At 36.1% G+C, this 26,107-nt stretch overlaps 2 protein-coding genes across 2 annotated transcripts in view; both read left to right on the plus strand.

Moving 5' to 3' along the window:
- Positions 1-1,281: 1,281 nt before the first annotated feature.
- ATAD5 (ATPase family AAA domain containing 5) overlaps positions 1,282-26,107 on the plus strand; it is a 34,933-nt gene continuing 10,107 nt past the window's right edge. Inside the window, exons 1-18 of the mRNA XM_031468318.2 lie at positions 1,282-1,692; positions 4,381-6,302; positions 6,923-7,031; positions 9,622-9,777; positions 11,414-11,537; positions 12,056-12,137; positions 15,082-15,266; positions 16,912-17,069; positions 17,567-17,726; positions 18,179-18,508; positions 19,439-19,535; positions 20,729-20,808; positions 21,030-21,172; positions 21,277-21,427; positions 22,916-23,092; positions 23,322-23,455; positions 23,883-23,976; positions 24,927-24,991. Of these exons, the coding sequence (XP_031324178.2) occupies positions 1,627-1,692; positions 4,381-6,302; positions 6,923-7,031; positions 9,622-9,777; positions 11,414-11,537; positions 12,056-12,137; positions 15,082-15,266; positions 16,912-17,069; positions 17,567-17,726; positions 18,179-18,508; positions 19,439-19,535; positions 20,729-20,808; positions 21,030-21,172; positions 21,277-21,427; positions 22,916-23,092; positions 23,322-23,455; positions 23,883-23,976; positions 24,927-24,991 (4,233 nt within the window). The 5' untranslated portion in view covers positions 1,282-1,626. The remainder of the gene's footprint in view (positions 1,693-4,380; positions 6,303-6,922; positions 7,032-9,621; positions 9,778-11,413; positions 11,538-12,055; positions 12,138-15,081; positions 15,267-16,911; positions 17,070-17,566; positions 17,727-18,178; positions 18,509-19,438; positions 19,536-20,728; positions 20,809-21,029; positions 21,173-21,276; positions 21,428-22,915; positions 23,093-23,321; positions 23,456-23,882; positions 23,977-24,926; positions 24,992-26,107) is intronic.
- On the plus strand, positions 1,833-3,802 carry LOC135323181 (large ribosomal subunit protein eL39-like). The gene is made up of 2 exons (XM_064494927.1): positions 1,833-1,921; positions 3,395-3,802. Exons 1-2 carry the CDS (start codon positions 1,833-1,835, stop codon positions 3,567-3,569), a joined length of 264 nt encoding a protein of 87 aa, XP_064350997.1. The 3' UTR covers positions 3,570-3,802.

Raw genomic sequence — 26,107 nt, forward strand, 5'->3', positions numbered from 1 at the left:
AATGAAAAAAGGAAATTGCTGAGTGATATTTGCATTGTTACCTTTTATGTAAAGAATAGAAAAACAAAACTAAAGATTTTTCTGTGGATCCATGTATGTATGTAAAAGTATTAAAAAAAAAAAGGGTGCAATATTGGCTACCGTTGAGGAGAAGAGGAAGAAACCGAGTTTGGAGGTGGAAGTCAAGGAGACTCTTTTTTTTTCCTGTGATTTTCTAATTTATTTCTCCTCCTCTCTTCCCTCTCCTCGCTCTTGCTCCTCCTCCTCTTCCATGTCCTTCTCCTTGAGCGCGTTATTACACTACGTGAGTTATAAGAAAACAAAACCAAAACTGCAAAATAGTGTATACTTAGAAGACTGAAGGTAGTGTAGTCTCCCTTCCTGAAAAAATCTTATCCAGGGCTGAAATTTTCAAGGAAAAAATAATTACCACTAATTTCACTGGAGAAATTTTTACCCTGTATGTTATCCAGACAATAGCAAATACCATAAAGGTAGACACAATTAGGTCAACAGTTAAAATCAGGTTGCATTACCCGACCTAACGAGGTGGCTTCCGGTTGCTATTTGACAGGTCCTTTTACCTGTCCTGTTTCAGCTCTCACAAACCGTGCAGCTAAAACTATGCACTCAAAATAAGCACACTCTACGTATCGCAAGTTTAATGTAAAAAAGAAAAAGTAAAGCTAAATAAATATGGAAACAATGCAAATGATATACGAGATTATCATCACTACAAACCGGCAAACAACTGGTAACTGGTACCCAGCGACGACTGCAACACACGCCAACCAGCTGAGGCTCTTAGCTGCTCGCGAGGACGAAATCCACGGGAAGAAATGCCTCCTTAGCTCAATTAAGGGTAACAAGTTGAAATTTCGTACCCGAAATGGGCGTATCTCGAAGTAGGACGCTTGCCAAAATAACTTTTCATTCTGTGTGGGAGGAATGTAATCAACTGTTACTCCCTTTTCTGTATTTTTGAAATTGCCACTTTCAAATATGGCTAGTCTGCGGCGTCAAAAGTCTAGGATTTTAATTCTGCCACCAACAGACTTTAGTCAAATCACAACCTCATCCGTGAAACTGGGTGTGAGAAATCTGAATTTCCCAAATCCCCGCCAATTTTTAATTTCACGGTAAAACAGTCCTGCCTTCTGTAGGTTCGCCAAAGAAGTATTTTGGCCTTACCGGCTCACCGTCCGACAGCTTCCGGAAGCGACCTAAGCCCCGCCCCCTGCGCTCAGGACGGCGCGAAAACCCAATTGACAAGAACTCCCTCTGAAAGCGCCGGGTCGGGTCTGCGTTCGGCCTGCTTTCCCGGCCTGCGCCCCAGTTCCGACTGCTCAGAACTGGAGCGCCCGCCTCCAGGGCGCCCCGCGATCACCGGCCGCACCCCCGAGTCCTCGCTGCCCGCGCTTTTTCACCGCCTCTTCCCGCGTTCGACTCGGCTGAGCTGGGCCCAGCCTCTGCGACCACTCGGGGCAGTGGGCGCGAGGGAGTCCGAGGCGGACCCCACGGCCCAGCTCCTCGCTCCTGCTGGAGCCGGCCGCCTCCATGGCCTCCAGACAGGCCGGGCCGGGCCGCGCAAGATCCTAGGGTCCGGGATTCCGGGAAGCAGGGAGCATGGTGGGGGTCCTGGCCATGGCGGCAGCAACGGCTCCGCCTCCGGTGAAGGACTACGAAATTGAGGTGAGTTTGAGTATCTCCGTATGTAGGGGATGGGTGGAAGGTGATTCTGATTTAGGATCTATGAGGGAAAAGGAGGGGCGAGGCTCCACAGTTGTGCCATTATGTGGAACAGTTGCTAGAGCGCGTCGTATCTTACAGTCATGATAGGTCCCTACAAACATTGGGATTGTGAGATGTTTGCGGGGACGTTAAGATGTCTCGTTAAGGACCAGCTCCCAGATCCTGAAATGTTGGTGAAACTTGATGTTTTGGGCTTTTGAAATGTCCTGGAGGATCCCAGGGTCAAGTCTGGGTTCATGATAAGGAATTATTAGAACTTTAGCGTTGAAAAAAATCTTTTAAGTTTTTCTAGTCACCTATCCACCTGTTCTAGGAATACCAGTTAGATTGTCACTACAGGAATCAAACAAAGTGCTTGATTTAAAAATCAGTTTCTCATTGTTCTAGAGCTTAAGATACTGCAGTTAGAAGTTGCAACCTGGCATGCTGTTATTCTCGTGTGTTCATCAAGTTTCAGTGAAATGCACTAAGCAGTCGTTATAAAGAGATTCTAATGCCATGAATTAGTGGAGTAGCATCTTACAGTAGACAGCTGCTATATTTTTACACCTTTTCATCTCAATCCAGCATTCTAACTGAAGTATGCATACTGGTATCCTTGAAGTGAGCCAAGATGTATGTTCACTTATTTAGAATTGAGTGTTTTTTTCTGCTTACTAATAGTTGTTATACTGATACTTGTTTGTTGAGTCAAGGCAGTTTTTCAGCTTGGATCAGGTGTGAGGAAGGACTTTTGATACTAGAATTATACAGTTTTGGGTTTTTGTTTGGTCAGTTTTTCTTTCTTTCTTTTTCCATTCCTGTTCCTTCCTCCCCAAGTCCTGGTCAGTTTTTCAACCTTTTTTTTAGTTTCTGCTTTTGGTGCCCTGCTTCGAGAGCCTATTTCATAGTAATGATGCTTACTGTTTAGTATTGTAAGAGTAGGGTACTTATACACATTATTTAACTTAATATCAGCCTTGTGATGAGATGTTATTATCTATATTCTACAGACGACAGAAGGTTAAGAAGTCATTTAAAGTAAGTTAAATTAAGTTAGAAAAAGTTAATTAGAAAATTGAAAGTAATTTGCTTAAGGTCCCACACTGGTACGTGTCAGAACTAGCACTTGAACTTAGATCTGACTCCAGGGCCTATGGTCTAGCGTCTCTGATACAGCTCAGGATAATAGTAACAACTCATTAGCATTTTCTTTAATACATTTACCATTTCATTTTAAGATGTAAAATTTAATCTGTCTGTAATTTATTTTGCCTCCTGTTTATCTAGATGGTTAAAAATTTGTCCCAGTACTATTTATTAACTAATTCTTTGCCTGATAACTTGAATGCTACTATTATATACCAAATTCTCAAATATATGCTTGTCTTTTTCTGATCTTCTCATCCATTCTGTTAAGTGGCCTGCTTGTTCATGCATCAGTGCTATGCTTTTAATCATGGTAGCTTTACAATATATTTTAATTTTCCAGAAGTATAATTCCTTTATTACTTACCTTTTTAGAAGTTTCCCTGTTATTCTGGCAAGTTTATTCTAACAAATGAACTGAGGGCAGTTAGAATTAAAGAAAAGACTGATGGAGCTTTTTTTTAAGGGTAATAAACAGTGTAGCTCTCATCTCTTCTCCGCCATCCCGTGTGAGGTTGGGTTTGCCCCTCGCCACGTCTTCTCACAAGACTTTCAGGATCAAGCGATTGTTGGCCAAGAAACAAATGCAGAATCATCCCATTCCCCAATGGATTCGAATGAAAATTGGTAATAAAATCAGGTACAGCTCCAAGAGAAGACGTTGGAGAAGAACCAAGCTGGGTCTCTAAGGAGCCCCCCACGTGAGATGGCACACGTATTTACATTGTGTTAGGGTCACTTACGTCTTACCATGTCACTCTGAAAGCATCACTGCTATCTGAATGGCTGGATGTGTTTAATTGGGAAAATGATTTTTCTCTTTTTGTTAGTGTTTCTGCACGAGTGCTTTGGCTCAGTAATAAATATGTAAGACCTTTCGTTGGGAAAAAAAATAGTGTAGGAGGCAGGCAGCAACAGTTTTAATAGCAAATTAAAACACTGGAAAGTCTTATTTGTTTTATTTGTAGTAAGTGTCCATCATAATTTTTACTTATTAGTAAATTTTGGGATCCTAGACTTGTTCACTATGTACCTGTTTCTTGGAAATAGAGTAATTTGTTTATTTTTAACTCAAAAAGTATAAAGGAAATAGAAATAACATTTACAGAGTTCCTACCACGCATCAGACTTTACATGTTTGTATGTAACATGTTCATTATAAATTCTGTGCAGTGGTGTTACTAATCAAAGATCATAGAGTAAACAGAAGCCAGCAGTAATTAACACATTTGTACACAAGTGTACTGGCCTTGAAACTTTTCATTGAAGTATAATATATATATGGTAAATTGCACAAATTATAATTGTATAGCTTGATATGACATTGAGATTTGGATGTAGGTTCAACTTTAAAGCATTTTTTTCTTCGTAATATGTTTATCAACTAAGGGAGTCTTTTCTCATTCTATTACATAAAATAATAGGTCCATGTTTAAAATGTATGTTTTGTAGTATTTTGCTTGAAATAAGTGCTTTTTTTTTTTTCTTTTAAACTGATAGGCATGCAAGAAGCGAAGGAAAGATGATGACAGAAATTCTTGCAAAACAATTACAAAATATTTATCACCAGTGGGGAAGACTGGAGACAGGGTTTTCTCTTCACCAAAATCCAGTAATATCCTGGATTATTTTAAAAAGACTTCATCCACAAATGAGAAGACTCAGACAGCAAAAAAGAGCAAGATAAAGTCATCCACACCGTTGCCTGCTGACAGTGGCAAAGACTGTAAAACACCTTTGGAAATGTTCTCAAAGACAGAGTGTAAGAAGAGAGGGAAGAGAGTTAATTTATCTCATCAACTAAGTACTATTAAAACTGAAAATGAATCTCCAATTGAAATTAATAGTGATGATAGCAAAGAAGACTTTAGTTTAAATGACAATTTTGTGGAAAGTAGTTCTGCTTTACTCTACAAGAAACATGTAGAGATACTTGCAGAAAGTATTCAAGGTATCAAAAAACAATCAAGCACTATGACCTCCAAAAAAAGTTCTAAGAAAGTAAATCCTAAACAGGAGCCCACAAAAAATGATTGCAGAAAATTGAGGAAAAGGAAGTACAGAGATATAATAGATCTATCTGAAAGTTTACCCTTGGCAGAGGAACTAAATCTCCTTAAAAGAGATGTTCAAGGTAGTGAACGGGTAATACCTGGCCTAAGTAATGAGGTCGGAAGTCCTGCGAATGTTGCAGAATCAAGGGATAATATAACTGAAACAGCCCAGTTAAATGATAGTACAGTAACTGTCTCGTATGAGGAATTTTTAAAAAGTCACAAGGAAAATAAAGTGGAACAGATACCAGACTCTACAATGTCAATTTGTATTTCTTCTGAAACTGCTGAAGATACAGGCAAAAGTGGTTGTGTGAGTGACCCAGAAACCTATGAAATTTCCCAGCAGGCTCGCTTTAAGACAGTCACCGTTCTTGCACAAGTTCACCCTGTTCCTCCCAAAAAGACAGGGAAAATACCCTCAATTTTCCTGAAACAAAAGCAGGTGGAAATGGAAAGTAGTCTGTCTGATCCTGAGAATGAACAGACGATTCAGAAAAGAAAATCTAACGTCGTTATACATGAGGAAGAACTTGAATTGGCAGTGTTGGAGGCTGGAAGTTCTGAAGCTGTGAAACCAAAATGCACTCCAGAAGAAAGACAACAGTTTATGAAAGCATTTAGGCAGCCAGTATCAGATGCACTTAAAAATGGAGTCAAAAAGTCTTCTGATAAGCAGAAAGAGCTCAATGAAAAACCTTCAAGTGAGGAAGGAAGAGACAATAATTCTAAAAAAGTCATGCAAAGTCCTAATATTCATATGGTTTCAAATAATGACAATCCACAGTCACACACTGATAAGGGAAGTTTTCCTAAGGAGAAAAGTAAAAAGCTGAAGAAAAAGAATAAAAAAAGTTTAGAATCTGGTGCTACTCCAGGTGAAAATAAAAAGGGAAATAATCAAAAGAAAGAAACAATTTTTTCCTTTAAAGAGAAACAAAATCAAAACAGGCTTAGAATGAGTTTAAGACAAAAGAAAACAGCAGTTTTCAAAAATAGCACATTACGTACCCATGAAAGCCTCATTTGTGAAGATGCAGCAAATGATGGCCCTATAAAGATTTCCTCTCTGTGTAACACTAAGGCTCCAAGGAAAACCAGCATACCAGTCAAGGATAAAGTTATACACTCTAAAGGTGGAACTGAAGACAGCTTGGTAAATGTTTCCACACCCAGATCAACCAGAAGATCTGTAAGAAGTAGCAGCACACCAACTACAATAATCATTAGAGGTACTGATTATGAAGATGCACAAGACGATAGTCCAGTAAAAGCTTCCACTCCAAAAGCAGCCAACTTATCTGAAAAGCGTAGCTTATATACAGCGGAACTGATAACAGTATCCTCTGATTCAGAGAGCCCTATTAGGTAAACTTCTGTTTTGTTCTGAAATTCTGAGTATTCTGTGTATATTACTAGACGGGAAGGAAAATACTTCAAGCGTTGGAGAGTATTATTTTTCCCTAGAACACAACTGATTTATAAGAAAAAGAAAACAGAGTTTCAAACATGCTGCTTAATTTCCATATTTGATTTAAAAGTCAGGCATGGTTTCAGAAGTACTCTATATGTATTTTAGATGAGTTTTAAACTCTTTATCGCAGTTGCTAATTCCTGGAGAAACATTCTCCAAATATGATTTCTGTGCATTTAACAAAGAGAAAAAATAAATTGTAGAACTTTATTTCTGAGCCATATACTATGAGGTATATACTTGCAGGGTGGTTCTTGCTAATGTAAGGTGATCCTACGGGCTAATTTTCTGTAAAGCTTATGATTTATAAAAGGAAACTATATTTTCTAAGAGTTTAACATTTGGCTTACTTTTGAATTAGTGGCTTGAAACTAATGGGGGTGTGTTTTAGTTTTTGTTTACTGTTTCAGAACTGTCCAGAAACTGGAGCCCTACTCGGTTCTTTTCTATATTTAATTGAAATTCTTACACATTATAATCGTGAAAATGTGTCTGAATATCTTTTTTTTTTCAGAATGAAATTCACCAGAATTAGTACTCCCAAGAAATCTAAGAAAAAATCTAAGAAAAGATCTAAGAAATCTGAAGCAGCTGAAGAAGATTTTATGTCTCAAACTAGAAAGGTAATTGAAATATTAGAGAGTCCTATAAGTGATAATATATTTCCGGGAACAGCAGCTTCTACTATTGGAAGTCATACACCAAAACAAGATACACGTATTTCATAGACTGGTTATGTTAACTACAACCCTATATTATTTTTCATATTATTAAGAGATCAACATATCTTATTGTGAGATGAAAAATTAATGAAGATAGTATAGTTTACTTAGAAGAAATTTTCTTAGTGAGAGTTACATTCCAATCATTTTTCTTAAGACTGCTTATGGAAATAAGCATGATTGACTTTTTGGTTTATTTCTATAGATTAGAGGCTAAAAAGTGGGGTCTCTGTCCTGGTACTGTTGACATTGTGGGCTGGATAATTCTTTGGTGTGGGACTGTCTTGTGAATTATAGGATGTTTGGCAGTAACCCTGCCCTCATGAGATGCCAGTAGCACTCCAACTCCCCTTGTTATGACAACCAAAAACATCTCCAGATGTTGCCAAATATCCTCTAGAGGGAAAAAATCACCTCCAGTTGAAAACCACTATCCTAAAGGGAGAGGTAAGGTATTTAAGAATATGTTAGCTGCTTTTGCAAAATAAGCTTCTTATCCCCTCCATGAGAGAACTGGACTCTCTCCAGGGTGAGTAGGTACAAGTATGTATGTTTTGCAGAAGTCACCAAGGTGATTCTGGTGTAACCCTTGGGTGAAAGTCACTGCCACAGAAAGTTGGTTTCTCTTTTGTTTTTATTTAACAGCTGTTTGTTTTTTGGTTTTTTTTTTTTTGATTGCATGTTACATTCCAGGTACTATGAGTAGTACTCATAGCATTAATCTCATAAAGTAAATATTTAACCCTGTTTTGAAGGACAGTGGTGTCACAGGAGGTCAAAACATTTTGAAGAGTGATATACAGTGGAATTTCAGCTGGGTGGCAAAGGGGAGCAGGGCAGGGCTGATAAACAGGAAGAAAGTAGAGCTGTTGGGACCAAAGTGCCTGATGTAGTCAGGAGAAACCACATAAGAGCTGGGAGGACAGACAGCCTGGTCGGAAAGGAGGCTGCTGGGAATGACTGTTTTTTGAGGTGTTAGGATTATGGTTGATCTTCATTCTCTTCATTTTTCTGTTTTCTGTTTTTTTGTAAATATGAACTTTTAAAAACTTTATTAGAAAAATAACTATTATAAAAAAACAGATTTCTACTTACCAAAATGTGTATTTTTTTTTACACATTCACTAAAACGTATTTCTGTGTATAACTGTTTCAGTGATTCTATTGTTCATTTAAATGTAGGTGGCTTATTTTGAATACTAACTTATCATAAGGCCCATCAGCCTGTCAAAAATTTTGCTAGCAGAGCAACAACAAATCTGTCACTCCACTACTATAGAAGCAAATCTTAACATTCCTAACCTTACATGTGTTTTAACTATCCATGCCTCTTCTTTTTAATGCTTTTTAAAAAAAAAAGTTAAAGTTAAAAAAAAAAACCAGCAAACATTTGTTTAAAAAACAGTAGTGTATAAAATTAAAAGAGAAAACTTTTTTTCCTCTTCTCTCTCCTACCCTCTAGGGGCAGCCCACTTTTAATAGTTATATGTTCATCTGTCGAGACTTTTTCCTATGCTGAAATAGATAAATGTTATTTTTAAAATATAAACTGTTTTACAGCGTGCTTGCTGTATGTTTCAAATCCAAAAGTAAAAACTGGTAGAACTCAGAATGTGGAAAACACATTATCTAGAAGATAGTATTTAAATGCACAAGATCACTTAGTACATCAATGGCAGAGCAAGATCTGAAGGCTGGACCTTACTCTTTTCTAGTGCTGTTCTCCATACCTAATGCCTTTTCAACCTCTCTCCAAAGGATTCAGCCTGAAAGTGACTAAAATCAAAGAAGAGATACCATGAAGATGGTGGGGAAATAACCAACAATCTTAATCTATACAGACATCTAATACACATATCTTTCTGGGTGTTTTTCAGATAAATTATATTTATCTGGATAGATTTCAAGTAAGAAATAAAGGCAAATCAAGTATCACTAGACACATTTTAATTTAATTTCCTTGGTAAGATTTGAATGACCTTTTTTTTGTCTTTCATTTAATGTGATTTGTGATTATATATTTCTATTTGTGTATTTGATGGGCTTCATTTTTTAGAGCAGTTTTAGGTTCACAGAAAAACTTGAGCAGAAGATACAGATTTCCCATATACCCTCTGCCCACACACATGCATAGCCTCCCCTGTTATCAATACCAGAATACTACCCTTGTTACAGTTGATGAACTTGACATTGACTTCATTATCACCCCGAGTCCATATTTAAATTAAGGTTCACTCTTGGTGTTGTACAGTCTGTGGGTTTAGACACATGTATAATGACATGCATCCCCATTATAGTACCAGACAGAGTAGTTTCACTGCCCTAAAAATTCTCTGTGCTCCGCCTATTCATCCCTTCTTTTCTCCTTAACTTCTGTCAACCACTGATTTTTTTTTTTACTTTTTTCCAAAGTTTTGCCTTTTCTGTTTTTTTCTATTAAATATAAAATGTTTGCCAGTGACCTCAATTATTATTTCACATTTGTGTTTAGGTAAGCAGTGCTTCCAAAAATGTATCAAAAGCAAAACAACTCATTGAAAAAGCAAAAGCATTACACATTAGTAGGTCAAAAGCTGCTGAAGAGATAGTGACACCTTTGAGGCGTTCGTCCAGACATCAGACACTTCCTGAAAGGTCAGCAACACAAGTAAGTATTCCAAATATTTATTGGTTTAAATTCTGTCCTGTTCTGCTGTTTGGAACAGAAGAAGGAAACCACTCTTAAGTTATAAGGTAGAATTGTACGATGGCCTTGACGTGGTGGAATATCATTCTCAGTTCTCTTTTAAAAGTGTTTAGCTCTCTTTTGCATACAGAATATAGTCTGAATCCTTATCAAGTCCTTCAAGATTCTTCATAGGCTAAACTAGCTTTTCCCTTTCCTCAAACAATCCCCTTCCTTAGATACACTTTGCTCTCTCATACTAAATTATTCATTTCTCCCTAAAGGGTGCAATTTTTCCTTTTTTCAGTTTGTAGTCTCTCAGCTTGAAATGTATCTTAGGTACTCTCTTCTACCTGAGGAATTCCTACTCAGATTTTTTAAATCCTGCTAAATGCCACCATCTCCTCTTTTATTTTATTTTACTTTATTTTGGGGGGGAGTGGTAATTAGGTTTACTTATTTTTAATGAAGGTACTGGGGATTGAACCAAGGACCTCGTGCATGGCAAGCACACATTGTACAACTGAGCTTTACCCTCCCTCCTCTTTTTTTTAAAACAGCTTTATTGTAGAAATATAATTTGCCATTTGAAGTGTGCAGATCAGTCACTTTTAGTATATTCACAGAGTAGTGCATTCATCACTACAATTAACTTTAGAATATTTTATTAATCTCAGAAAACCCTCTTCCCCTTAGCTGTCACTTCCCAATCTCCCCACCCCCAACCCTAGCCAACCACTAATCTATTTTCTTTCTCTATAGATTTGCCTATTCTGGACATTTAATATAAATGGTATCATACAATATGTGGTCCTTTGTGTCTGTCTTCTCTCAATTAGCATAATGTTTTAAAGATTCATCCATATTGTAGCATAAGTATTTCATTTCTTTTTATTGCCAAATAGTATCCTATTATGTGGATATACCACTTTTCATTTAGCCATTCATCAGTTGATGGATATTTGGGTTGTTGCCACTTTTTGGCTATGAATAATGCTGTGAACAATTCAATATCTCCTGTTGAAAGCCTTCAAGACAGATAGTTTCCTTCCCTATGTGTACTTTAATTTACTTCCTTTTTTTTTTTTTTTTTGTCAATATTACTCTTACCATACTGTATTATACCTAGTTAAACTAACTATTCATGGACTAGCCCCTTCTCTGTCCCCAAACCCTGGTGTAACCTTGACACCAGCTCTTGAGTTTCATTTGGCTGTGTGTTCTCAGTAGCTGCTGTATTGCCTAACACATAGTAGGCGCTCCATAGAGGTATGCTGGCCACAGGAAAACTTGTCAGACTTTATCTAACATTTCTAGGATGTATAGAATTTTTATAACTTGTATTGATTCTTTTATCTGGAGTGTCGTCTGTTAGTTGCTTATTTAAAAAAAAAAATCTGTGGTCATAATGAGTCTACTCTTTGATCAGGTGACCTTGTATGATACACAAGACTACTGCCATTCATATCGTGGTTTTTTTTGTATCAGTTTCGGACGGAGTTATATGGAGTTGCTAATGTAATTACCTTGTCTATGTCTTCTAGCACTGTAATCCTTTTGAAATTTGAATGGCATTAATTGTATATCACTAAGAATTTTTTTTCTTATTCTGTCTTAGGACTCTGTAATGATAATAGATTCAAGTTCTACCTCTTTAAAGCATCCTGAGAAAAATCAGAAGAAACTTCAGTGTCTGAATGATGTGCTAGGAAAAAAACTTAAGACTCCTAAAAATGTCCCTGGTAATCAGATTTGGTAACATTGATGATGAACATTAGAACGTTTTGGTGGGGATTACATTGTTCTGAAAGGTCTCATTTTAATTTAATCTCTTATCTTATAAAATATAACCTTTTAATTAAACATTTCTATTTTAATGAGTAAAGTTATAATGTAGTGAAGGGTTTTACAGAGGGTAGCACTCAGCTACCCTTTGTAGTTACTGCATTTCTTTCTGTTTAGCCTGTTCGCTTCGTAGTTCCCAAACTGACTGAAGATCAAAATCATCTGGATAAATCTTTAAATCTTTAGGTCCTTTCCTAGACTTACTAAGAATCTCCAGAGGTGGGTTGTGGGAATCTGTAGTTTAAAAAAAAAAAGCTTCCTGGGAGATTCTGATACTGATACTGCCAGGTGGAGAGATGAGCTTATTATATAGAAAATTTTTTGGTGAAAAAAAATTTTTAAGAGTTTTGAAAGTAGCTGGAGGTAAGTGGAGATGATAAACTTTGATGCTAACCTAAGTATTTATTTTTCTAAGGACAAATGAAAGTTGCTCCTTTATTTCTTACTAGAAGGGCTCAGAAAACAGCTGATCCAGGCCTTGGTTTTGATGAAAGCAGGTCAGTCTGATACAAATTTTTAAGTTGCCAAAATATTTTATGGAATGTATTTTGTTTTTATTCATTTACTTTGATGAAAAGGCATGTAAATTACCATTTGAAGCTTTAATAAGTCCCATTTTAAAAGATGACAATATTGACAATGCTACAACTGCAATTTGAAGATCTTGATCTTCTGTAGACATTTTGTGGCCATCTCTAGACAAAATAGTGAAAAAATAAACAGGCAAACAAATACCAGGACACTGACTTACGAACTTACTCAGTAAATATTTAAATACCTGCTACGTACCAGACACGGTTTTTGGTACTAGTAATATTATGGAAAATAAGACATATTCCCTGTCTTCATGAGGCTTACACTCTAGAGGAAGATAATTTATGATTAAACATTAACTGGGCCAACCAATGAAAAATTGCAGTTGTGCTAAAAAGGAGAGGTACAAAGGTTTATTAGATTAGGCAGATTTGGTCTGGCCAAGAAAGATTTGCTGAGGAAATGACACCTGAATTGAAGGGTGAGCAGGAGTTCATTAGTTGGCTAGCAGTGTTCCAGCAGAGGGAACAGTCTGCAGAGTCCCTGTGGCTGGAAGGAGCATGGTGAATACAGAAGGTTGGGAGAATTCCGGTGTGGCCTGAGCACGGAGAGCAGGAGTGAGAAGAATGTGAGATTAAGCTGGAGAGGTGGCTGCCTGCCCATGTAGGTAGGACTTTAGGCCATATGGAAGAATCTTGTCATTATGCTAAGAGCCATAAGAAGCAATTAGAGAGTTTTAAACATGAGTATGGACATAAAATTTGGATTTTGAAAGTTTAATCTGACTGCTGGATTAACTTGGCTCTTGTGTAAAGAATGGAATGTAGGAGGAGTTAGAGTGGATACAAGAGCCTTGGTGTGAGATGATGGAGGTGTGGACTCGGGTGTTGGAGATGACGCATGAAAAGATTTTAGGAGATAAGTTTAAGAACCCTTGATGATTAATTAATTAGACACGGGGGGATGGGGATGGGAGAGAGGAAGGTAAAAGGATGACATTTAAGTTCTGGTCTGTGCAAGTGGATGGCACATGGGAGAAGACCAGGTTTAGGGACATAAGTTGAGGTTTTTATTTTTATTTTATTTTTTTCCTGTTTCAGTTTTATTGAGGAATAATTACTTAGTGTTAAATACACAAATCTTAAGCATACAGTTTTGATCAGTACACTGTATCAAGATAGATATAACATCTTTCTTTTACTCCTGAACAGTTAAGTACTTTTTTTCTGTTACCCCCACCACCAACACCACAATAAAAGATTACCCCTAATTCTATTACCATCGAATAGTCTCATTTCTGTTGCCGAGGGTTAGTCTTGTCTGTTTCAGAAATTCACATAACCTTTATATATTCTTTTGTGTCTAACTGCTTTTGCTCAGTACACAAAACACAATTTTTAAAAAATCAGCTTTATTCAGATAGTATACACACAATCATTTGCATCCATATTAAGTAAACACTTTGAGGTTTAACAAATACACCTGTGTGATCACCACCACAATAAAGATAGAGAACATTTCATCACTCAGAAATTCCCTAGTGCCTCTTTGCAGTTAACCCCTGACTTCCACTCCCAGTGCCGTGCAACCTCTGATCTGCTGTTGACACGGATTAGTTTGCCTTTTCTAGAGTTTCATAGAACTGAAATCATACAGGAGGTCACTTTTTTCTTTTTGATTTTTCAGTTTTGGGATTATTTACTGACTTTACACTGTGCAAAATAAGGATCGAATCTTCTCTCCTTCTCTTGGCCCCAGCCCCCCCAACCACACAGGACCCTCTGCCCATCCTCTGAGGACGATTATATTCTGATTTTGCCTGGATCAGCATTCAGTGTTTACATCTTATGACTGTGGACATGCTAATCACAGCTGAACTGAACAGTGGAAAACTGTGATTACTTTTCCTTCCCTGTACCAGTTTGTTTTCTCTGGAGTGCATTATTGCCTCATTTTTTGTTTGGTTGCTAGCATCTCAGCTTCCCAGAATCCTTTACCACTGGTCCAGGAGGTACACTTTTGCCTCTGGCTTCTTTCTGTCAAATGCTACAGTATCCATAGGCTCTTTTCATTGCTGAGTGCTATTCCTTATATGAATACATCACAAGTTGTTTGTCTGTTCTTTCACTGATGGCCATGTGGGTTGTTTCCATTATTTGGTGTTATTCATAAGGCTGCTATGAACATTCCTATACACACTTGTGGACAAGTGTTCTCATTTCTCTCACATAAATTCTTAGGAGTGGAATTGCTCTGTTGTTAGGTGGGTGCGTATTTAGCATAAGGATCTGTCAAACTATTACTACAGTTCTCACTCCATGTATGGCAGGCTAGGAAGCGGGTGTACACCAGCACCACACCCTCTGTCCCCTCCACCACGCCATAGTCCCACCCTCCTCTGCCCTTGCACCACTCTCCCACTGAAGTTAACATTCTTATAGTTAGCAAGGTAAGCCAGGTAAAACCGAGACACAGCACTAAGGGCCCTAATGTTCCTGCTATTATATAGGAAACAATATTACCTTAGAAGTTCTTGTATTAACTTTGAGAAATATGGCACCAATTCTGTTTTCTTCTTATAATATAAATGTATGTTTTTTTCTTGAAAAAAAAAAAAAGAAAAAAGACAAGAAAAAACTCACCTACCAATCAAACATAGCCTCTTAACATTTTGGTAGATGTCCTTCAAGTCATTTTTCTCTTCGTATACTTATTTTTTATTTAATTTTTTAACATTGATAGATTTTCATTTTTATGATACACAGGAAAAGAATTTGACCAGCTAACATGTCAGGTAGCTGATTAAATTTTTTCAAGTAAAATTAAGAAGTATTTATTTTATAGATAGTTTATTTTCTTAATGTTTATAACCTTAGCTCTTGTATATTCATGTCATTTTCTTAAAAGTCAAGATGCATCTGAGAAGTCTCAGGATTGTGATGTACAGTTTAAAGCAAAGCGTGACTTTCTCATGAGTGGTTTGCCAGATTTGTTGAAACGACAGATCGCCAAGAAAGCTGCTGCATTAGACGTGTACAATGCAGTGAGTGCCGGTTTCCAGAGAGTCGTTCATGTTCAGCAAAGAGATGATGGTGAGCTTTCTACTATTAAATATTTTAAAATGTTAGTAGTAATATGAAACTGTGTAAGTTGGCTTAAGGTGAGACACAGGTTTAAATATAATTCTTACGGTGATTTTAGTGAGAATTTAAAGTTGTGTTTCATCCTCTCTTCTTCAGCCTTGGACTGAGGAAAAGGGTGGGGCAAGAAAGCCACAGGCATCTTACCCCTGATACCAGGGGAGGGCCCTTCCCTGATATGAGGGGAGGGCAGGCACGCGTGCGAATGTGAGCGCTGACCTTCAGGGAATGTTGTGTCCAGAGAGGCAGTGTGTTCTAAAGGAAGGGAATTCCCTTCTGAAGTCATAGCAGTGTGTAAGCAGACCATCTGTAAGAATCTCTCGGCGGAGCACCAGCCCGGCCTTTGCCCAGCCTACTGCTGAATGTTCAAGGGAAATCTGTGTGCCTCCTTTCCAGCGCAGCTTTTGCTGTTTAGTTCCATAGAAGTGTCTTCTGGAATAGGTAACAAAGAGCAGGGCTTCATTGCTCTGGTCTGCTCTCTTCCCACATGGCTGTGCACAGACCTCTTGTAGGGTGGTGTTAGCTTGATTGTAATCTAATTCTCTTTGGATTCAATGCCATGGCAGCCACAGTCTTACTTCACTTAAATAGTTTTTAATTAGTAATGTACAAAGCCTTACATCTTTGCTTTGTTGTTGTTCCTAGGTAGAATTATTCTTTTGCCAGCATATAAACATATTCTTCTCAACGGCCTTTGTGGTTTGGTTTAGGGCCCTCCCTCTACTGAAATGTTCACTGTGTTCTGTTCTTCTTTTTTCCCTTTTATGTTTCTGACCTTGATACTTTTGGAGTTTTGTTTAGCCTCTGTTTTGTGTGGGGAACTTCCCAGTCAGTCTTTCTTATAATATTCTACTTTTCCTTTTTTCCCAGTTCTCCTACTGGCCATTCCATTGATGAAGCCTTTCTTGTTACTTTTACTAGTGCATTTTTAATAGCATTTTCTAGTAGTGTGTTCAACTATAGAAATTAGTTATAATTTTGATAAACACATTTTCACAGGACTGCTACTGTAGAACTTAGCATATCGATTTGTAGATGAGCAGATGAGGCAAGCACAGAGAACTTCTTTTTAGAGCCTTAAGAATTATTGAACATCCACTATAGTCTGGCATTCTTCTGAGCACTTCACATGCATTTTTAGTTTTATCCCCATAACAGCGCTAGAAGGTTGAGTGTTATAATTGTCACCCCCACATTACAGATGAGGAAACTGAGGTTTAGGATCATGCCCACTTACCTAGCTAGTGAGTGGCAAAGTCTGGATTTGAATCCAGGTCTGACATCAGAGTTTCAACTTTAAACCAGGTTAACTGGCCCTGAAATTTTTACCCTGAGTAGTAAGGTTGATTTAAAAGAAAAGAAAATTTGTTAATATTTGCTTATTTTTAACAATTGGAAGGCAGGACCACGTAGTTTTTTATTAGTTGCATTTGTTGGAGGCGAGGATTTGTTCCCTGTGTACTCATTTGAATTTTGGTGCTTTTGTGTTAACTATGTAATTGTTGTCAAGTCTGTTTACATTTATATACTTGGCGTTTGATAAATAGATAAGTATGAGAATGAAGGTGATTAACATAATTTTTCTCTTTTTCTTTAGGGTGCCACCTGTGGCATTTGAAACCACCCACTTGTCCTCTCTTAACTAAACTTAAAGAACTTAATACTAAAGTGGTAGATTTCTCAAAATGTGTTATGGCGCTTGGTGAATTTTCTACATTAGACTCAAATTTGAAAAATAATAATTCTGCTGTTGTGGTAAGTATTAGAGAGGTCATCCATTGTAGGATGTTTCCTTCACATCTTTCAGAGGAAAAAAAAAAGTTGGATATCTGTTGTAGCCTAAACTTCATTTTTTCCTTGAATAATACAATTTCAAAAAGTAAATCCTAATTGAAGTACATACCTCTTTTAAATACTCCTAGTGCTTTAAAAACATTTCAAGGATTAATGATAGCCAGTTTCAAAAGAATGTTAGTTTATATAGTACATTTAGATACTTTGTAAGTCAGCATTATAGCCAAATAAATGTGTAGAATACAAGTATTTGAAAAGAAAGAACAATAAAAATATGAATATGAACTAAGTCTTTCTAAAGCTATGCAAATGCAGCTTTGCCATCAAGGTGGTGTTTAGTGACTGAAGCTAATCCTGCATTGGCATAGACTTACTATAGATAAAAAGTAGTTGGCAGTATTGTGATTATTATTAATAAACAATATGTGTCTAATTGAGCATTTTATTCTTTATTGCAGTTTATGGGGAGAAGGAAAGATTTGACTGAAGAAGTAAGGAATCTTTTGCTGGAGGAAATTGTGTGGTCAAATCCTGAATGTTCTTTGAGGAAATACTTCCCTTTGCTTCTAAAAAAACGAACTGAGCACCACGTACTTTCTGAGTGTCATCGTAAACAAGGTTAATGATCATTATTATCATTTCCATTAACATTTCAGTTTTGAAACCACTAAGCTTAGCCATTGATTCTTGGAAGTGGTCACCATGGAGAGAATTTCTTGCGGTTGACAGGGAGAATTGTTCAACTGAAGAAAAGCATCTAGTGCCATGCAGTGTTAGCACCTGCCAGCTACCAGAGTTGCCAGCCCAAAGGCAGCTTTAATTATGTTCAAATATTAATAATGTACTAAGGGAAGCCTTAGATGAAGTAGTTTACATAGCCTGTACCAAAAGGAAGTCCAAATAACAAGATATCCAGCTTGCTTTCAGTATGCCATGTTTGATCCTTGCCTTTTCATTTACAAAATAATAAAACTATTAGATATTTTGAAGTGATATTAAGATTATTGTGCATTAAAGTTTGTTTTTTTGTTCATTAGTAAGCACATGCATTTCTATAATTTTCCAAATAGAATGTCCACAACTAGAGCCCAGTGTCAGTCAAAAAGAAACTAAAAGGAAACGAGTGGGAACGGAAAATCATAAATCCAAAAGAAAGAAGCCAAATGAGCATTCCGAAAGTCCAACAAAGATGAGTGGGAAACCAGAAGACCTTGACAAAAGAAATAACTCCAGTGGGTTAAAGCTAGATTCTTCCAAAGGTTTATCTTCTAAAACATCCAGAAAGAAACAGACTGCTTTGAGTACAAGGTGTGAACTGGAAACAGAAGCAGTAGAAGATTCTGATATTCTGATAATAAATGATGACAGAGAGTCTGTGTCGGAAGGATCTTCTGTTCTGGGTAAATTGGCTTTTCTCCTTCTGGTCTTAGAGCCTTTTCTTTCTTTTTTTTTTTTTTTTTTTCCTGTTTTTTTGCCCCTCGTTTTCCCCCTCTCTCTTTCAAGATTTGCTCATTGCAACATTCAAGCAATGTAGAATAAGAAGTGATAGCCTCGCTGATGAGAGTCTTCTGTGACCACATGGAACAGAGTGGTGTTTGGTCTTTGGCTTTTCTGTGCTTCCCTAAATACGTGTGTTTTTTTAAAACCCTAGAATCACACCATACCTATTATTTTATACCTGTTTCACATATTTCTGACATATTCCCATTTGGTTATCTATCTTTTCCAAAGTATTCTATTGAGTTGACTGTTTCACCCATTTATAAAGCTTTAGAATATGTTTTGGTATTTGTACAGCAAATCTATCATTTTTTAAACTGTTTTCCTGCATTGACCACACTAAATGAACTATAGATTCCCTTACCATACAAATTCCATTGGGGTTTTGATTTTGCATTAGTAGATAGATTGATCTGGCATCTTCCCAACATTCAGTCTTCTCTATCAGGAGTGTGTCATATCTCTTCATTTACTCAGGCTGACTTAGTAGGATGTTTTAATGTATCCTTTTAGGGGTTAAAAGAGGCTCCACAAAAATTATGCTGCATTTGTTCTTTAAATTTTTTTTATGGTGGAACTTATTTTTCATATTTTGTATTTCTTGAGTGGCTACTAAAATTTTTAATGTGTACTTTGAAATCTTATTGTCATGAGACCTTAATGGTGGTTAGCTTTTAAGGGGGGAAGGGTTTTGAAATGCCTTTCTAACAATTTGTAAATATAAATATTTGTACAAATAATCATTTTTATGTGAAATAATAATGTGAATGTCTAAGAATATACGTTTATGTCTAGGGACAAAATACTTTAATACGTGTTTTTTGCTTTAGATTCTGGAACTGAAGACATGCTTTGGACAGAAAAGTATCAACCTCAGAACTCCAATGAACTCATAGGCAATGAGCTAGCTATAAAAAAGTTACATAGGTTGGTAAAACTTATAAAGTAGCTTATAAATCTAGTTTTACTATTTCATTTATTTTATTTGTACTAAAATGTAGAAATTATAATTATAAAGTAATACATCACATGGTAAAATCTTAAGGAAAAAAAATAAGAATTTTAAGTGGAAAGTAAATGTGCCTCTCTTCTCCTGTTTCTACTCCCTAGAGGTAAATGACTATTAAAGGTTTCTTGTAAAACCTTCCAGAAAAATTTTTATGCCTAAATTAGTTCCTTTCTTCCTAACAAATAGGATCATACTACTACTAATTCAGGTCATAATCCTTTGTCTACAAGTCCCACCTCTAAAAAGTTCTGAAAAGTGTAAGTTTATTAACTTTATTATATACGTAAAGTTTATTATAGTCTTTATCAATCCCACTTAGTAAGAGTTCATATTTTTTTAACGAGAATTATTAAGTCATTATGGACGCACTGCCACAGACCCACTAGGGGTATTATGTTACACATGGTATGTGTACCAAATTGCCTTTCTAATACCTGAAAAATACTGAATTCTAAAACTCACTTGGCCCAAAGGATTTCATATAAGGAGTTGGGACCCATAGTAATAAACACTCTGAGATTGGCACTCTTCTAAGTACTTGATCATTCTTAGCTCATTTAATCCTTAGAACTATCCTATGAGGGTAAATATTTTTGTCTTCATATCATAGATGAGGAATGAGGTCGAGAAAGGTTGAGTTATTTGTCCAAGGTCACACAGCTGGAAAGTGGTGGAGCTTAAACTCAGGCAGTCTATCTCCAGCCTAGAACTTCATCTTTCTACTCACACTTAGCATTGTGTATTAGACATCTTTCATGTCATCATACAGACCACCTCAGTTCTTCATAGTTCCTCTGTACTGGCTTCTTATGTAAGCGTGCCATAAGGTATCTTTTCCTCTACTGAAGGTTTTTCCTTCTGGGGGCTATTATAATGTTGCAGTGAATATCCTTGCACATAGACTCTTGTGTATTTAGGCAAAGGTACTTCATTTTAAAATATTCATGCCTATGTAAAATTATTTAACTATGTAGTTGATTCGGAAGCACCATGGAGTTCTTAAAAACTGACTGTATACCATCACTGTCCCCAACAATCATTTCAACATATAGTCTAAGAGATATTTATATTCTGTGAATTATTTTTATTAACATACATTTTCTTATGGTAGTTGGTTGAAAGACTGGAAAAGAAGAGCTGAGTTGGAAGAAAGACAAAATTTGAAAGGAAAAAGAGATGAGAAACAGGAAGGTATTTTGAGTCATTTTTTTTCCATTTCACTGAACATTTTTAGAGTTAGATTAGCTAAAAATTTTTATAAAGCTGCTTATTTGGCATTTTACATTTGGTCTTCTAGTTTTTGTTTCCAGCATTTATTGGCAAGAAGTTTGTGGGATTTGGTCATTGAGTTTGGTGAGATAGGATTGCTACCTAAGCAATTACTTTATGTGTGTTTTTGAATAATTTTTCAGATGCCTTGGATAGCACAGATTTTAAGGGCAGTTCAGATGATGAAGAAGAGAATTGCCTTTGCAATACTGTTCTTATAACAGGTCCAACAGGAGTGGGGAAAACTGCTGCAGTATATGCCTGTGCTCAGGAGCTTGGGTTCAAGGTCAGTGACGACTACGGTGGACAAACGTCAATGTGATAATTACCCTTGGGGGAAGAAATGAAACATAAAGCATTCTGCCTTTTTTTCATACATTCTTCTTTTAGATATTTGAAGTGAATGCCTCTTCTCAACGCAGTGGTAGACAAATTCTGTCTCAGCTGAAGGAAGCTACTCAGTCCCATCAAGTAGACAAGCAAGGTGTAAACGCACAGAAACCTTGCATTTTTAATAGCTACAACATAGGCAAGTCACCAAGTAAGTAATTTTTTTCCTTAAGTCATAACCTTTTAAAAAATTAAAATTAAGAAATTTAATTATCAGCATTTTGCCATTCATTTTTTACCTTTTCCTACACATACGCATGCCTTTTTTATTTTTCTTAGACTTTATGTTTTAAAACAAATCTCAAGACCATCATATAATTTTACCCATATATGTACAATATGTATCTCTAACGGATAAAAGCGTTTTAAAAAGCATTATCAAACCTAGCAAAATTAACTATATACCCTAATTTGACCTAATACATAGTCTAATTTCAGTTTTCTGTTGTTTCAAATGGTTTGTTCAAATCAGGATGCAAACAAGGTCCACATCTTATATTTAATTCATATTTCTTAAGTTTCTTTTAATCTCTTTAACAGTTCCCTCAGCCTCTCTTTTCATGTCACTTATTTGTTCAGGAACATTAGTCATGTGTCATAAAATTTCCCACATTTTGGATTTGACTGATTATGTCTTCATGGTATTAGTTAACACATTCCTCTTCCCTGTATTTCTTGTAAATTGGCAGTTAGATCTGTGGACTTGATTAGATTTCTCTCCATTTCGGTGCTAGCATACGCGTGTTGACGGGGTGTGTACTTCCTGTGGTATCATAGCAAGAGATACATAACAACTGGTTATCCCACTCTTAGTGATATTTTAAAATATTTTTTTGAGATTACGCCTCCTTCCTTGTGTTAGAATGCCCTGTTTTTATGACATGCTAGTGATGTCTAAGATAGTTTTTTCAAGCTCAAAATTTTCACTGGGTTTTTCAAACACCTATGATGCATATGCAAGGATATATGATAAGACACATGGAGATAAGGGTACAAAAAAAAGAAGAGGATACAGTCATGGAATTGTGCATGTATGCTGGTACTGTCAGGAAGATTCTGCTCTGCTCTGAGGCCATATGATGGTAATTAGGACCTTTAAAGACTAAATCAGGTATTTAGGAGAAAAGGACATACCCTGGAATAAATGCCAGGCTGTGGTTGAGCTTCTGAAGGGTAGACACCAGCCATTTGTTTTTTAAGTTTGTATCCCTCTTTCATAGCATATCTAGAAAAACATTTGTTTGCTTGCAGTATCAGTTACTGTGGGCTAAAGTTGAAGTTGGACAAGAAAGTCTGTAATGTGCTCAGTTTGTACCATTATCACTTCACCTCCAGACTCTTCTGACCTCAAGCAGACGTAGACAAAGTGAGCAGAGGGATTATGAATGTTGTTTGCTTCAAGAATGTATGTTTCTCTGGAAAGAGTATCTTTTCCAAATGACTGGTTTTACCTTCTCTGCTGGTAGTTTAACTAATAATATGGTAATATTTGAGTGTACAGACTGTAAGAATGGAAAAGAATTTTTATATCTTTGATTTTTAACTGGTACGAGTAGAAATGTAATCTGTGGATAACTCAATCTTGCCATCTGTTTAATTTTTAGAATGCTTGTCTTTAAGTGCAATTTATTTTTGGCAGAAAAATTAAGTTCCCCCAGAAAAGTTGTTACATCGCCAAGAAAACTTCCTCCATCATCACCACAAAGCAGTGGACCAAAGCGGGCACCTCCACCTAAGACTTTGGCAAATTATTTTAAAGTGTCTTCCAAGCCAAAAAATAATGAAGAAATAGGAGCACTTCTGGAAAATAATAAAGGTAAGACATTACATTGACAAAGACCCTGATAACATAAAAATATGATCATATTTCATGAGTTCCTATTGCTGTTTATCAGACTTCAGCTGCGCTGAAGGTCCTACATATGAGTCTTGATACTGTGTTTCAGTTTTGATGGCAGATTTCAGTTTGAGCTTATTCTGTGGAAATAGCCAATGTTCTATTAAAATTTGATTTGATGTAGAATGTTAATGTTTTATTCATGCAGGAATCAAAAGTTCTTTCGAACAGAAACAAACCATTCTGACTAAGTCAACAAACACAACTAATTCAAATGTCAAAGAGTTTGGGGCTGAGGAACCCAGCAGGAAAAATGCAACATCTCTTATTCTTTTTGAGGAGGTAGGCTTACAGAGTATACATCTGTGGTCTCTCATGATGAAAGCTTACCATCTTGGCTGTAAAATAGCCAAGAAAGTCAGGAGTAACTGTCTCTATTGAAATTAAACTGAATGAAACTATCAATCATAGAATTTTTCAGGAACATGATTAATGCAATCCAATTACTGTTCAGTGTTTGTAGAAATTATTCTGACCCATACTTATCCAATTACAGGTGACTGCATTAAAGAAATGGTTTTAATGTTTGATAGTTTTTTTTACTCTTTTGGTAGTATAAGACATTGTAAGCTTTTGGCATGGGGTGAATTCACACTGTTTAGAAATTCGTAAATTTTGTCTCTAATGGATGTCTACTGTGTATTTACAACCGATATCCATTAAGTGTATTGTTACTCAGTACATTAATATTCTAATAATTGGTTCTTAGGTTGATGTCATTTTCGAAGAAGATGCTGGGTTTTTGAGTGCAATCAAAACATTCATGGCAACAACGAAAAGACCTGTAATCCTTACTACAAGCGGTAGGTAACCGGTGATTTTACACTTAGTTACTTTTGGTTAAAATATTTGGGGAAAGCTTCTAATTCTAGTTAGATATGTTTCTTTAGAAGTCTGCTGGTAATTAAGTCTTTTTTTCTAAAGTGAGGAGGCTTCTAGATCATTTTTAAACTAAGAATTACTGAAATGTGCAGTTGATTTGCAGCCTTGAGTAATGACAAAGTTAATATATTGCCTTGCAAATAGCAATGACTTGAAAATCACTGAATCATTATGTTGGGTGTTAAATATTTAGGAAGCCAACAACAGCCTAGAATGCAGACAGACAAATTTATGGATGCAATGGAGGGGTTTTGGCAAGGAAAATGACATATTCTTCTCTTTACCTCTTCCTCATACCTATAATATTAAATAACCAAACCTCATTTACTGGTCAGAATTTTTTTGGAACCCAGCCTTTCTGCAGTTCCTTAATATTGAACTTGGCCATTCCTTAGCTCCTGGTAACACTTCCATATGGATTAATTGCTTATTTTAGCTGAAGTAAACCATCATCAACCTAAGAGAATAGGTCTCCTTTCCTAATAATTAGAATTCAGTGTTTAATTTTAAAACTCATATAGTTTTTTTATTCTAAATATTATAATATTGTTTTCTCATATTTTTCATTGCAAATTCTCAGTAGAATATCTATGCTATCGATTTCTGTAGGAAAATGTGTTTGTTAGACTCTATTTACAAACTGATAGCCCATTTGATAGTTAATGATTGTACTCTAAAAATAATGATAAAAATCATACTAATCACAGTAGTTTAATTAACAGGTCAAGATAGAAATTCAATTTCTTAATGATTTACTTATAATTTGCATGTTTTATTTTCATTACTGATGAAGTATAGAATAGTGTCATAGAAAAAGTATGACTAGAAAAAGTAGTAGTCTAAATGTTTAAAAAAATTTTTTCCCCTATAGATCCAACCTTTAGTTTAATATTTGATGGCTTCTTTGAAGAAATTAATTTTAATACTCCTTCCCTGGTAAGTTGAATTTTCATGATCATAAACTATACATTACATTACATAAAAGGTGGTTTATTATAATATTTAGTTATAATTTTAAAATGTAGTTACTAAAGGGTGTTAAGTTTTTTGTTTTAGAAAACTTCTGATTATTATTTTTTGGTTAAAAATTTTTTTTTTTCAGAATTCAAATATTCAAATTTTTACTAGATGCCTGTGTTCATTAGGTCTTTTTCATAGTAGCCGGTGCTTTATTGAGGTGAAGTTTACATACAGTTAAGATGCACTTATGTATACAACTTGAAAAATATGAACAGAGGTAAACATCCATGTAACCATCACTCAGATCAAAATACAGAGCATGTCCCTCCCCTCTAAAAGTTCTCCTGGGTGGTTTTAGTCACCACTCCCTTCCCCACCACAGATAACCACTGTTCTAGTGTATTGGATTAGTTTTGTCTATTCTGAAATTTCAAGTAATAGGAAACATTTTGTGTCCTTTTGTAGCTGGTTTCTTTCACTTAACATGTTTTTTAGATTTATTCATGCTGTTTGTTCTATCAGTGGAATTGTTGGCTCATATGCATTATGTTTGTTATTTGGTATTTATTTAGCTTTTAAAGAATCTGCCAGAGAGGTTTACAGTGCATGAGAGTTCTGGCAGCTGTTGTCAGTCTTTTAAACTTTGGCCATAGTAGTGGTATCCATCTGTGTGTGTGTGTGTGTGTGTGTGTGCGCTTGCTCTCTTGCTTGCTTTTTATTAATTAGCTTTGAAGTATGATTTACATATAGTAACATACATATAGTAAAAGACACCCACTTCAAGTGTATGGTTCAGTGAATTTTGACAAATGTAGATACAGAACATGTCCATCGAGACACACAACATTTTCATTACTTTCATCTGAAAGTTCCCTCCTGTGCCGTTGTGTTCTGTCCTTTGTCCTAATCCCTCGGCTTTAGCAACTACCGGTTGGTTTTCTGTCACTATAATTTTGCCTGTTGTAGAATTTCATGTAAATGGAGTCTAATATATAGTGTTTTTTATTTAGTTTCTTTTACACACCATGATGCTTTTTCAGATTCATATTATCTTTGCCAGTAGTTTCCTTTCCTTTTCATTAACAAGCAGTG

The sequence above is a fragment of the Camelus dromedarius genome, chromosome 16, assembly GCF_036321535.1.
Source record: "Camelus dromedarius isolate mCamDro1 chromosome 16, mCamDro1.pat, whole genome shotgun sequence".
Taxonomy (NCBI): Eukaryota; Metazoa; Chordata; class Mammalia; order Artiodactyla; family Camelidae; genus Camelus; species Camelus dromedarius.

Excerpts from the sequence above, each read along its gene's own strand:
- LOC135323181 (XM_064494927.1), top strand. The coding sequence starts at position 1,833 with ATGATAGGTCCCTACAAACATTGGGATTGTGAGATGTTTGCGGGGACG. Across the intron at positions 1,922-3,394 it reads CAGCTCCCAGATCCTGAAAT|GTTGGGTTTGCCCCTCGCCA; the intron begins GTTGGTGAAACT and ends ATCCCGTGTGAG.